General features: G+C 40.8%; 1 protein-coding gene across 20 annotated transcripts in view; it reads right to left on the minus strand.

Annotated features, from left to right (window-relative positions):
* MGAT4D (MGAT4 family member D) overlaps positions 1-14,336 on the minus strand; it is a 121,052-nt gene that overhangs the window by 8,903 nt on the left and 97,813 nt on the right. For 19 of the 20 annotated variants that reach the window (XR_010601787.1, XR_010601786.1, XR_010601788.1 and 16 more), the window contains 4 exons: positions 13,839-13,953; positions 11,171-11,301; positions 6,024-6,131; positions 2,613-2,806 (listed from right to left, as the gene is read on the minus strand). Coding sequence is in view for 17 of the 20 variants with exons in the window: in XM_065597734.1 (XP_065453806.1) it covers positions 2,613-2,806; positions 6,024-6,131; positions 11,171-11,301; positions 13,839-13,953 (548 nt within the window). In the remaining 3 variants the exon portion in view is untranslated. The remainder of the gene's footprint in view (positions 1-2,612; positions 2,807-6,023; positions 6,132-11,170; positions 11,302-13,838; positions 13,954-14,336) is intronic. The other variant, XM_065597729.1, reaches the window with a different exon arrangement.

Consider the following 14,336-nt stretch of genomic DNA (forward strand, 5'->3'; position numbering starts at 1 on the left):
GACCCACAAGACACCAGAGAGGCAACAGTATTTTTTCATTACATTAATTTGTTGTAAAATACATTTTACAAATCTAGTGGTTTAAATGATTTAATGTACATTTTTTGTGATGGAGAATGCATTTCACAATGTATTTTTGTGGAGTGTCTTTTTGTGGGAAGCCAAGAGAGAAAACATTATTTGTCAAAGGAGACAGGATGGACATATGCAAAATAATTAACGATATAGAGAACAAAAGTTAGGAACTTCTGTTTACCCCTTCTCATAATACACAAACAAGAGTACATTTAACTAAATTGAAAGACAACATATTTAAGCATGATAAAACAAAATAATTTTTTACATAACACAGTTAACCTGTGGAGCTCACTGTCTTTTTTTTATTTTTGGAGATATACCTATCTCATAGAACTGGAAGGGACCCCGAAAGATCACTGAGTCCAGCCCCCTGCCCTCACTAGCAGGACCAAGTACTGATTTTGCCCCAGATCCCTAAGTGGCCCCCTCAAGGATTGAACTCACAACCCTGGGTTTAGCAGGCCACTGAGCTATCCCTCCCCACCGAAAGATATCAATGCCAAGAACTTACTAGGATTAGAAAAATTTTACATATATGGATAATGAGAACATCCACAATTACATTAAATAAATTAAAAAGTTTAGGTATATAAATCCTCTTGTTTTAGGGCAAAAGCCAACTACTAATTTAAGGGGCTAGGAAAAATCTCTCCCTGTAAATAGGTTATTCCATAGTTGTCTGCTATGTGCTTTCTTGCACCTTCCTCTAAAGATGCATCTGGAAATGGCCACACTCCGGAACAGCATATTGGATTAGAGGGACCGCTGGTTTGATCTGCTATGACAATTCCTGTTTTTTCATTCAAAGGGCAGGACTGTAGCTCAGCTAATTAAGTAATTCAACAAGGATCTAATTGTAAGTGGGAACCCATTCCTAGAGCGTGTTTTCATGATCTCCTGACTCTTTGGAAGATCATTTCCTAATATCTGCAAAAGAAGAACTTCCCACCTGCACATAGGAGACACACGGAACAGGAACACCTGTCCTGGCCCTCCTGCAGAGTTAGAAAAATCCCTTGCCCACTGCTCTGTTCTCCAACCAACACCTCCTCAGTCCAATTAAAAAATGGTGCAAGCTGCCACAAAGTGACTAGTGGGATGGTATAAGTTAAAGCAGACCTTGTCCAATTTTAATTTATATTCACATCGCTGTAGGCATTCCTGGCAACACAGGAAAGCCCCGCCAATGCACTCCAGTGTTGGGAGAAACTATGCTCTTAGGCCAAACTGCATTTCACCACTAAAACTCTGTTTTAAAAGTTATAAAATTGGTACTTTAAGAAACTTAAATATGTGGTATTTATTGGAAATGCACAACCATATATTGTAAAATATGAGTATGTAGCATAAAATATATTAGAAATGTTTACAAGTCAGACAAAATACAAGAGGCTTGATTCTGATCTCACACTAGTGTTATGTTGTTGCAGCTACATTCAATTCAATGATTTACACTAATGTAAATTCAGAAGCAGACACAAGGTCCTTGCCCAGGCTCTCACCCCCCTCCTCTAAGTGCTTCCCTAAAACATTTCTTCCTTAAGACATATGAATTCTAGCCTTCCTCACAAAGAAGTATAAACTAAATAATAGGGGGAAGCGTTAAACAAAGCAACAAAAATTAATACAAAAACTTGAGAAATGCCAAGATGTGTTGTAGTAGTAGGATTTTATGTTTGTATTCTATATAATTTAGAATAAAAGATAAAGAATAATAATGTAGCATGCATTAAATGTATTGATGTAGGATTTGACCATATCCTGCCGGCCACCCTTTCTGAAAGCAGAAAGGAATGGCCTAATGGGCCATTGGTAAAGATGCATCAGCCAGAATCTTGTGTCTGAAGCTGATTTCAAGTCTGTAACAGACCTTTAGGGTCACCACTTTGTTGTAGGTTTAGCATTTTGAAATAAGTAAAAGAATGCAATGATTGTTTTCTCCTGTATTTCAATTTGATGTTCCTGTTCAAACTTTGGGTTTGTCCTGCCAAGACTTCCCCATAGCATCATGTCATGTCTGATAGAACCTGGCTCCTCTCTATCCGTGATCAACCTAGCTGGCCACTAGATTGATCCGGACTCTGGACTGTTAACTATAACATCGACTGGCGGGGATGGGGGGGGGGAAGAGAAAGAGAGAGAGAGAGTGAGTAAATGCATATGCTAATTGTTGTATCGCCAATAAATGCGGCATATTGCCTTTTCCTCTGAAAAAAATCCCGTATGCTTCTATAAGCATAACAGTGTCACCACTCAGTTGCTTTTCATTGTTTTCACCATAGGGTTTACATTGATTTTTTTCTTTCTTTGTTAAGTATTTAATTTTCATGCGTGTGAGGAGAAGTCTAGAATTCAAAAGCTTTTAAGGAAGAAGTGTGTTTCAGGGAAAGCGTTAAAAAAGAGGAAAGGGGCATAGCAGACTTATTACACTTATTTAAATTGGCAGTTTGTGGATATTCAAACAATAGAGAATTGGTAATCTTGACAGGATTCAAAACTGGGTATAAGTATCCTACCATATCATTAGCACTCACCCTTCTACTTTCAATGGCTGTAAAAAAGTGAATAAGATATAATCTCCAGCCACTGGAGAAAAAGCCCAAAAACAGTCCATTCCTTCATAAGCCTTTTCCAAAGTATAATGCTGGAATATTCTTAGGCTAGTAGTCACTTTTGCAGGGGGGTTAACATGTGCTTTATGTAGCATGTTTTTGCCAAAATCTTTATCCTGTTAGACACAAAGAGATACAATACCACATATAAAGACTCATAATTCAGTGTTCATATATCTTGGATCACAGAGGGCTGTTACAGAAAATGAAGAGTCATTATCTGAACTATTTTCATATAAAATGATTAAATATAGGTTTTAAATGTTGCATCCCATATTTATGGGAGCTCCTTCAGTGAAACCACTAAAACTCAACAATAAGTTGTGTAACTATGAACTTTATCGATCATTTCCTAAATGATGTAGAAGCTTTTCTGATGGGCCGGCTGTTCCATAATTGCCCATTACACCCTCTTCTGTAACATCTGGTATAGGCCACTGTCAGAGACAAGTGGACTACATGAACCATTAGTCTGATACAATATGGTGATTTTTATGTAAGAATACAGCACTAACTGAACGCCTGAAGTCTTGTACTTAAGTGCTCTTACATGGTGAGGACAACTGCTTTTTGGGAGGAGGTATGCCACAGGCAATACAGACCTGTGCTGCATTACTAATAGAGGGGAGTATAAGGAAAGGACCGTATCTAAGGAGGAAAGGCTACAAGAAGGAATCTCTCCATTTCCTCAGGAACCTCAGGAGAATCTTGTGGGTAGACTAGAAATCAAGCCCTATGCTAGTTCGTATTATTTACATTGTTTATGTAGCCCTCCCAGAGTCTCTTGAGACTGTATTCGCATCTGACTACAGTGGATCTGAGATGATCTAAACCTAATAAATGAGGCATCCTTGGGAAGGTGTTTCCCCTACAGTTTAAGCAGAGGAGCCTCTGTTTACAGTAGGACACTGTAATTGAAAAACCCACTCTTGACCTCAGGTGCCTCTCCAAATATCTCATCTCCCTTTCATCTCCAAGCTCATTAAATCATAAATGCAATGTATGCAATTACTGTCAGGAGTTCCTCTTCCCAAAGTCCACCCTAGACCCTCTCTATTTCAGCTTCCACCCCTTGCATTCTTCTGAAACAGGTCTCACTAAAGTCTCTTATGACCTCTTCCTAGCCGAAGCTCAGGACCAGTACTCCATCCTCACTTTCCTTGACCTTTCAGCTGCCTTCAGCACAACTGACCATGCTCTTCTTGAAATATTGTCCTCCCTTGGCTTTCGTGACTGTCCTCTCCTTGTTCTCCTACCTCTCTAATCACTTCTTGTGTCCTTTGGAAGACCTGCTATGTTCCCCCTCCAACTTTCTGTGGGGGCTCCAGAGTGGGTCCTTGGTACCCTTCTCTTCTCCCTTTACATCTTATCTCTAGGTAGTCTCATCTGCAAACACAAATTCAACTGCCATCTCTACGCTGATGACTCTCAGGTCTACCTCTCTACTCCAGACCCATCTCCTCCTGTCCAAACTAAAATCTCAGCTTGTCTCACTGACATCTCCTCATGGATGTCTAGACATCAGCTCAAATTCAACATAGCTAAAACAGAAACTCTTCTCTCCCCTCCCCATCTCCTACCAAGCCTACCACTCTACCTCCTTTCTCAATCATTGTGGACAACACCACCATTCTGCCCGCCACTCAGTCCAGTAAGCTGGGAGTTATCTTTGACTTGGACTTCTCTCTAGGTCATCGTATCCAGGCTATGTCTAAATCTTGCAGATTCTTTCAGCATAATATCTCTAAGATACGTTTTTTTCTTATTCATCCACAGAGTGAAAATTCTCACTAGGCTCTCATCTCACATCCTGATTACTGCAACATTCTTCCCTTGGTAAATGCAACCTTATCCCACTCATATCCATTCAAAATGCTACTGTAATTATAATTTTCCTATCCTGCCACTTTGACCACATCACCCTTATCTTTGAACCCCTCCACTATATTTTATGTGATAAAAGGGGAGACAAACTACATTGTTGGGGTACGTAAGGGTTAAGTAAAGACCTGGGTAACTGCTAGCCTGGTAATAGGGAGTAGGTGCAGGTACGCACTGTCTCTTTGCTTGATAGATAAAGTTGCTACCCTTTCCCCTCTCCTTCTGCTTGTTAAGGATTGATAAGCATTGCAGCTGCTTATGGGGATGTGGGGATCTAAAGGATACTTTGTGTGTAAAGCAGTGTTATCTCCCCCTCCCTTCCATTCCCAGCTACAATAAACGAGCTTGGGGCCATGGCCCCTTCCTCCCTTCCCTGCAAACTGCTGATTAAGGGAATTCATGGCTGCAATTATTGCAAAGAAATGTCTCTTCAAAGTAAAAATGTCTGTAGAATATGCTTAGTGCTGTAAACAGTAAACGGGCGAGGACAATTATATTCAGTATATAGCTATTAATATTCATTGTATGGGCATTCATATTACTTTATAAAGGTTTTGGGGGTGTTGTAGTAAATGTAGGTATTCACATACTAACTTCGATAAAAAGAGTGTGCTGTAACTAATTCAGTGCTTACTTGACAATTGGTCAAGGGGAACAAGTACGGCAATAAAGAAGCCCGTCTACTCAATCTGCCTCTGGGTTTTCCTGCTCTCTCTCTAATATACATGTCTTCACTTTCAATGCCCTTCATGGTCAGTCTCCACCTATCTTCCATTCACTATTGAGATGTGACTCCAGCCTCTGCTCAGCTCCTAAGGCCAATCTCCACCTCCCACTTGTAAAAGTTTCAAACAAAGACTTTTCTACTTTCTCCTATGCCACCTGTCACAGTTAGGAGGCACTCCTCAAACATCTGCAAAGCTACCTCATCCTCCTTCACATCCCTCCTCAAAACTTTCCTTTGCTGTGATGCCTACAAAAAAAAATGGACAACAGTTAAGCTGCTGGTGTGCTGAGACCACTGTTTATCCTGCTGACCAATATTGTCTCACTGTTTCCTTATACTTCCCCATCTGTCTGTAGCTTTCTGTTGTCTCTTGTTTTATATTTAGATTGTAAGCACTTTGGGACAGGAACTATCTTTTTGGTGTATCTGTACATTGCTTAGTACAATGGGGCCCTAGTCCATGCTAGGGATCCTGGGCGCTATGATGGTACCACTACTACTAATTAATTGAAGGCCCAGACTCAGGGAAGATATCCTTATATGTCCTGTGAGTGTATTTCCCCCACTCAGTTCAGATTACAAATTAATATGTTCCTCTCATCTCTCTCTTCTGGTACATGAAATTTATCACCAAATACACAATGTTTTTCAGTTCAAAAAGCAAACAAGTCAGAATTCAAACAAATAATTTAGAAATATGGTGGCAAATTTTGTAAGAGTCTTACTTTTAAATTCTGTATTTTCCCAGCCAAAGATGAATGAATTCCCACATGCTGAAAGAGAGATGGCTTAGAACGGATACGCAAATAGGCCTTTTGCCCTTCACAATGTTTCTGGAAAGGAAATAAAAAAAGGGCATGTGTATGAATTTCCCCCCTCAACAACAAAGGGATATGTCCGACCATCAGTCATTCAATTTCATTACATAGCTATAGCTACAGCTTGTCCTGCAATCCAGATTCACAAAAGTAATCCCTTAGGGAGTATCCCAATGACTTCAGTGAGACTCCGTAAGGACCATTCACAGAAGGCAGAATTGGAATTCTTCACTTAAGCCTCTATTCTCTCGGAATGTTTGACTGTGATTAGGTTTTGTTTGGGGGTTTTTTGGTCAAAGAAATAACAATAAGAGAAATCAACTAAAGACCACTTTCCTATCTATATTTTCTCTCTGAAGTGTGGAGGAATGTAATCCTAGCACAAGTTTAGCTGTATCTTATTGCAGGTTCTCCCTGAAAAAGTTCAGTTCAGTTTTTGAGCTCATCATATTACTTTTACCAAACTGCTCTGACCATAATCTGCATTGACCTCCTTGTTGTGGATCCTGGTCACTTTTCCACTCCTGGCTCTGTTGTTTGATACAGGTAATTGTCACAACATTATGCTGGATCATCCTGAGAATGACATGGAGCTCTCAAGCACTGGATTTAAATCTTACTGTTCTAATTTAGGTACAACTTTGGACAATTGATAAACTGGGAAATGCAAGTAACTGCCTTTCAGTAAGAATTTCTGCGATGTCTTGTTCCATCCGTCTGTTTTCTCAGATATGAGAATATTCCCCTAAAAGTGATTTGTGCTCTGGATGTAAACAGCAGTGCAGTTTGAGACACTAAATATAATAGGTCATAATGATAAATATAAGGAAGCATCATGACCTAAATAGAATAAAGCACAAGACTACAGGCAGAAGCCCTGGGTTCTACTCTCAGCTCATCACTGAAACACTGTGCAACCTTGGTAAATCACTTTATCTCCCTGTATCCCAGTTTCCACATCTTTAAAATGGGCATGATAATATTTAACCAACTGTGTAAAGTGTTTTGAGCGCTATAGATGAAAGGTTTTATATAAGTTCTATCAGTACTAGTTAAAGTGAAAAGGGATGGAAAAGCTGCATCTAACTAGCTCAAATGCAAAATCTCAAATGGGATTTATGGCTCTTATTGAAGTACTAATTAGATACTCAAAAATAGCTGAGGGCATATAACTAGAATAAAGTGTTTTTATATGTGCGTCTAAAGCAGATGTTCAGTAAAACAATGCCAGAAAAAGGAAGTGAATGCAAATCAGTGCACCGGCAGCTGTTTCTTTAGAAAAGGGTGGTACACTTTTGAAACAAAAAGATACAATTGTGACACATTATTGGCCCAGCTGGTGGAATCAGTATTTTACCATAATCACAGTAACTACAAAATACTACACCAGAACCGTGGTCCCTAATAAGTCCCTTTTTATGTCACTGCAGCAATGCAAAAGGGACTTAACCACCTTAAAGCCACTTATGAGGATACTGCAATCATAGAGAAATCCTCAATAGGCGTAGGGTCCCAGCCTAGGGGGTGTGGTGTGCAAAGTTCGAGCATGATACACTACAGCAGGGGTTCTCAACCTTTTTCTTTCAGACCCCCACGCCCCACAACATGCTATAAAAATTCAGGGCCAGAGTGTGTGTGTTGGGGAAAGAGGACTTGGGGCTCTGGCCACTGGGTGGGGGTGGGGCCTTTGGACATAGGCATAGTTTGACTTCTATTTGGGGGCGGGGGGACAGGGCCTGGTAGGACTCAGGCCAGCTCCACATGCTAGGGCCCAGGGAGGGAATACCACCTCCACCGCCTGACACCTCAGCAGGCCACTCAGCCTGTCTGGGTTGTGGGGGCAGAGGTACAACCAAAAATTATAACTCGAAGAGGAGGACTCAGCTTAAAAAGTTTGAAAACCACTCAGGGTGCAGGCAGGGGGTAGCTAGGAGCTATATGCAAGCAGAGGGTAATTCAGGATTCACGTAGTGGGGGTAGCTAGAAGCCCCACAGGGGACACCGGGGCTCCATGCTTCAGCTCTGCAGCTCCTGACATCAGCCCTGCAGGGGGCACCAGGGCTTAGGGCCGCTCCCCTCCCCCCCCCCAAAAAATGGCTCACAGACTTCCAGGAGATGACAGACTCCCAGTTGAGAACCACTGCATTATAGGAATGGTGAATCTACTTTAACTTGTACCGAAGTCTAGTTAAGATCCTTGCAACCCTCAGGATCCGGGGAAGAAAGTGGGAGACAACCAAAACATTTGTTCCAATCACACTGTGAATGTAACCTTAATTTATATATGCCTCAGTGACATTTAAATATCAATTTGATTAGATATCCCATTTACCTGAGATTTTTTTCTGGGGGACTGCAGAGTGATTTGGGCTGTTTTTTGTTCTTGTTTTTAAATGTCAGCCCCCATTAGTCTCCCTCCACTCCAGTGAGTTTACTTATTGCTATCCTTACATTGAGGGCATATCATCTGTGATGAGACAGGCTTTGTGTCTTCTCCTCAGTGCAACATGCATCCTTTATGTTGCTATGATGCTTTTGGCATCTACTTTATCAACAAATTTCATGTTGCTGCAGCCAGCTTCCTCCTTTCCATAATAACCTGAGTTATAATGGTAAGAGGAAAGTTCACAACATGATGCTCCATTCCCTGCTCCATCTGTCTACAAGATTCAGAAGTGTACACAAACACACACCTTTAGATAATTCTTCTACTTTTGGGTGGGAATTTAGAGAGCTACTGACTCATCCTCAAAGGACCCGAACTTCCATAAAATTATATGAACCTATCCATTCACTTTTAAAGGCAGATCTGATGAAGTTCCTGAAGTGCCCATGGACCTGACGGCTGCACCCATTCGCCAACTATACTCCTCCAACATTTAGTGAAAAGATATGGTTGCTTCTACAACGGCTTTAAACACACTGCCAGGGATGGAAACATGTACTTAACCTATTGGCCAGATGATTAAACATACCAAACCAGAGGTGGATAGGCTGGGGCAACACACTAGTGAGAATTCCAGTTGCTTGGAAAGGGAAGGTGTTAGAGTTACTTTCCATCTTTCATATCAGCTTATTAACTGCTGCTGGGGGAACAGGCTGTCTGTCCTATTGTACGCCTCCTCCAGTTCCTGTTTTTGGCATTCTTGTAAATAGCTGCCCTCTGCTGCTGCTCATTCCTCTTGCAACAGCTGCATGCAATTGACTTGACTTGACAGTTTCACTGCTACCACAGAATTTTGAATAGCAGATGTGAAACTCACTAGAAACTTCTTGTCAGTCTACTTTTGCCAAGTTGAAGCAAACACAAAAGCAGAGACACGTGCTGCTTTATCTTCCTGGTTTATGTATGATTCACAACCTTAAGGGCTACCAACTTTTTTTTTTTTTAATGAAAAAAAGGGCTCAGTCCTTAGGAGCTGAGCTCAGCACATCTGAGGAATATGGAGGGGGAAGAGGTGACATTATAACATCTTGCCATCACCCACTGTTTGTGCACCAGAGGCAGATTGGGGCCACTTCAATCCCTGGATAAATTAGAGCTGCAGGGTTGCCAGCCCAGGATTACTGGAGTGAGATCCTGGTTCCTCCTATGCTTAAGTGCGGAGTGTGAAATGCCATGCTGGGGAAATCCTCAGCTGCCTCCTTAAGGCAGTTTTAAGTCCTCTTTGTACTGGTGGAGCTTAAAACAAACCACCTTCTGCCATCCCCAAAGGTCATCTTCCCTACAGCAGGTCATCATAATGAGTCTTTTTAAACCCACTTGCTCAACTCTTTTTACTCAGCTGTTTACACATCCCATATCTTTCTTGCATGAAGTCATTTTCCACCCATACCAACAAAAAATAATACACACGCAAAGCACTTAAAAAGAACACAGAGTGAGAACTGTCACTATCCTATCCTCAAGTAAAGCCATCTGCACTCTAAAAACTAGGGGGGAGGGAAACCTCTTGTTGCCCCTGTAGTGTAGTCAGCAGTCCATTTCATGAGCACTTAGCCCAGCCCAAGATCTAAGAAGGCCATGGTTGGTGACAAAAGGCACCAGAGGCTGTGTAAGTGCTGGAGTTAGAGACACTCAAGTGCCATCTAAACAAGTGAAAAAGGAGTGTAAAAATAGAACTATTTTAAAGATAATCACATAGTTAAAATGCTATTGGAAACATTTGGAACTCCAGAAATGGCACCTTTCCCAAAATAACCTGGAACTATTTATTTCAGTTAAAACAGGTAGGTTAGGTTGGTTTTGCTCTAAACACCTTCCTGCATTATTTGCAAACAAATACTACAGCCTTTTCTAACTCATGAGACCAGACAGTGAAACCGACTAGAAACAAACCAGTCTTCCACTCCTAAACAGCGGGAAATATAAAAGATAAATAGCATGAACAGTTTCAAACAAATTAGATTTTAAAACTGGTTGTTTTAATAAACTAAGGTATTGATTAGTAATGTATAAATTTTACCTTAAGTATCCTAGCAGTCTGAAAATACCATGAAATCAAATGCTAAGTCTCAATACAATATGCTACATAAGGCTCTCATTCTGCAATTGACTACACAAGCAAACTCCTGAACCTATAAGAAGCCCCATTAAAATCAGTGGAGCTTCATGTAAATGCAGAAGTCTGCCCACACAAGCCATCTGTATGTACTAGAACCTAAATTCTCATTTTCCCTCATTAGGTTTCTTAGAAGGAGCTATTTCATATTTGATGTTTACTTTTAATCTTTGTTCTTGCCATTTTAATTCCTATGTCGCCATAGCATATATTAAGCAGCAAGCATTGCTTTTACTGGTTAATAATATAGTTGTGTATGCTTACTTCATTATGGAGTGAAATCAAACAAACTATTAACACAAGATGTCCAAGCTAGTAGTTCAGTTAAATTATACTTTGAATCACATTACAGTACAATCCCCCACAACTGTTTAAAAATCCCTAAAACACATTTATGGAATGTGTACTTTTCTGTTTTTGAAACTGAATTATGCATTAACTGTGATTTATAATATAATTTATTTTGTAGTAATAAAATACGGAAACACTTACTGGATCCTTTTCTGGACTGCATACTTTAACCCAGAGTAAGTGGTCTAGAAGCCAGTCTATGGGCTTATCTTTGTAGAACATTAAAAAGAATTCTACTATGAGTGGTAAATCTTTAGTTCTAAACAACTTTCCTGAAAACAAATAAAAGAAGAAATCACACATTTCAGTCATATTTAGTCCTGTATGCAGATCACTGAAGCCCATGTTTTCTTCCTGCACCCAAACACATAGGGTAGAACCCAGACCCTACTGAATTTAACTGAAGTTTTACCATTAGAATCACAGAATCAAAGGATTAGAAGGGACCGCAAAGGTCATGTAGTTTAACCCCCTGCCAAGATGCAGAATTTGTTGTGTCTAAGCCATCCAAGACAGATGGCTATTCAGCCTCCCTTTGAAAACCTCCAGTGATCTCCCTCAATATGTTCATTGGAACCTCTGATGGTGAGGGAACCTTCCATCAGTGGGGTCAGGCTTTCAATTTTGTCTAAACAAGGAAAGAGCATGATTTAAACAAACAAACAAAAACCCCAAACCAATTCATGTCCTGTTTACTAATCCCATATGAAACATCTGTTAGTATCTACTGCAGGTGCAGTTAAGCACCTTTAAAACTGTTAAGTGTTGGGGTTGATGCTAGATGGGAATACAGCACTTGCAGGGTTAGGCCTGGTCTACATGTTCCAGCCTTGTCATTGCTGGCAGCAGCATGTGGTGTATGTGTAGCTACAATCCACTGGGAAAAGCAGACTGCGTCCACACTGCCGTATGTAGCTGCATGCCACAGTAAAAGGCTCTGGGGCAGCAGGGAAAGACTCCAGCAGCTCCCCACTGCTGGAACCATTACCTGCTGCAGGTTGCTGCTGGAGCCTCTCCCTGCTGCCTACCCTGGAAAGTCTCTGGCAATGGAAGGCACGGCTTGGGAGTGCATTGAACAGTGTTGAGTACGTACCCTGAGGTTCAGGCATGTCTTAACTCTCTTCACCTAAGCAGTGCCTCACTATCGATGCTGCCACCTATACCCGTGCTAGGGGAGTGTGCAGTGTATGTCGCTATAAGTATAGACATAGCCAAAGTTGAACCAGTTTAGCTAAAGATGTAATCTTAAATTGATTTAGTTAAAACTGATGCAACTGTGTGTTTGAAGACTCATATCCATTTAACCTACACCACCTTCACTCCCAACCCCAGGCAATGTCTCATTTCCCTGTTTTGCAGGATAGCTGAAGGCAGCTAAATGGAACAGGGAAGCATCCTGCATAGACATTTCCCTCCTGTATGGCCACACCATAGATTTGTCTACAAGTTTGCTTCCTCTGCACAACATTCAGGAGCAGGGTGCAGTTCAATATGTTTGTTGCAACAAAATCAGTTTTGAATTACCCATTGTTCGTATGTCTAGATTGTTAAACTTGAGCATGTTGTTTGCTCATAATATGTATATTTTGTGATTAGTCACCATGTGGTCAGATAGTCATTAAAGCAAAACAAACATCTCCTAGTTTATAATGACTTAGCAGACTTAATGCACAAACTCAAAGGGCACTAACAACGAATGGGCCAAGTTTTACCTTTGGATGAGTATGCATAGCTCCCACTGACAATGAGTCAAAGTCCACTGACTTGAAATCAATTGGATCCAAAGGCAGAATATGGCCCATTGACATTTTGGCAATCTAACCCACTTAAAATTACTTCTAGAGCATCATTCTTGTTGTGCCATAACAAGGATACACAGCTTCCAAAAATTTTATGAAAAATTTAAAATAGATTTGCAAAGGGGCTGCATTTTATTTTTAATCTAGAATTTTTAGGAATTGCTATGCGATCAACTGGCATATAGAAACCTTTTGCATGTTGAAGTATACATGTGTAAAAGGGGAACACTCACCACCAGTGCTGCATAGGGCTCAGGCAGCAGGTGGTCACCTCTTTTCAGTTATAGTCATGTCCGTCAGCTTCCCAAAAGGCTTTTATCTTAATATGGGGATTTTGGGGATTTGAGCCCTTGTACAGTCAGGGTCTTCCCCAGATGGACTTTCTGTCAAGGTAAAGCCTTCTGTTGATCTCCTGGCTTTTGGGACTGGCTTAGGTATCTAGGTCCACCATCTCCACCAAGCTCCGATCTAGGGCCTGATGATGGGCAGCTATGTTCTGCACCTTGGGGTGCTATGCAGCTGCACCCCCACAACCCCTAGGACCACTTCCTACCTACGTTTCCCAGCTCTCAACTGAGTAAGTTACATAATTGCACATAAAGGCTCTAACCATCCCAATAAGCATCTTTGGAAGCCTGCCACACCTCAAATTATTGTGCAAATTGTCAGGCTTGGAGGGAGGGGCTAACTCCTGGGTCCAGTTAAGTGTGTAGACAGTTAAATAGGCGCTGGGAACATGGTAGGACCTCTTGTTCACTGTGGAAATGAATACAATGTGACTGGAGCTTGGGTTGATAGGATCCTGCACTATAAGGATAGTGCCATGCAGCATGGACAGTGAGAGACTCTGAACATAGATTGGGAGTCTGACATGGTTGTAGCATTTCCTAGAGAATTAGGGATTAGCCTTTCCAGGAGTTGAAACACAATTCCATGTAAAATTTACATTAGTAGTGCACCTCTGAGTTTGAGCTGACCACTAGTGATCCTGCTGGAGCTGCAACACTTACCAATAAATCCAAGCTGAGAGAATTCAAGAATCATCCACTCATCAGAGGGCTGTTCAAGAGCAAAGTTTTTTATTTTCTGAATGTACTGAGGTTTTGCCACAATATCATCTTCTAGCTGAAAAACAAACAAACAGTGAAACTGATGTTTTCATTGCTTACAGAGAGGAGGTTATCTTAATACATATAAATTATATAATTTTGTTTTATTGCAGTCAAGTGTGTGAGACTCTAGCACATGATAGTGATTTCTCTAGTCTTCTCAAAAGAGCCGCATCTCAGAATCACACAAATATTTGTTTTACAGTAGTATCCATAACATGCTAAGTACTTTCCAAATATTCAAGAAAGCATGAGTCCCTATTTTAAGAGATCTAAGGAAAATCTAAGGATAAATAAATAGACAAACAAACAGAGGTTAGGGTAAGGGAAACAATAACATTTTATATAAAAGTAATCTCCATTCATTGTAAGAAGCATGTAGAAGTGACTCTTTAAGAG

This window comes from Chrysemys picta, chromosome 5 (assembly GCF_011386835.1).
Source record: "Chrysemys picta bellii isolate R12L10 chromosome 5, ASM1138683v2, whole genome shotgun sequence".
Lineage (NCBI taxonomy): Eukaryota > Metazoa > Chordata > Testudines > Emydidae > Chrysemys > Chrysemys picta.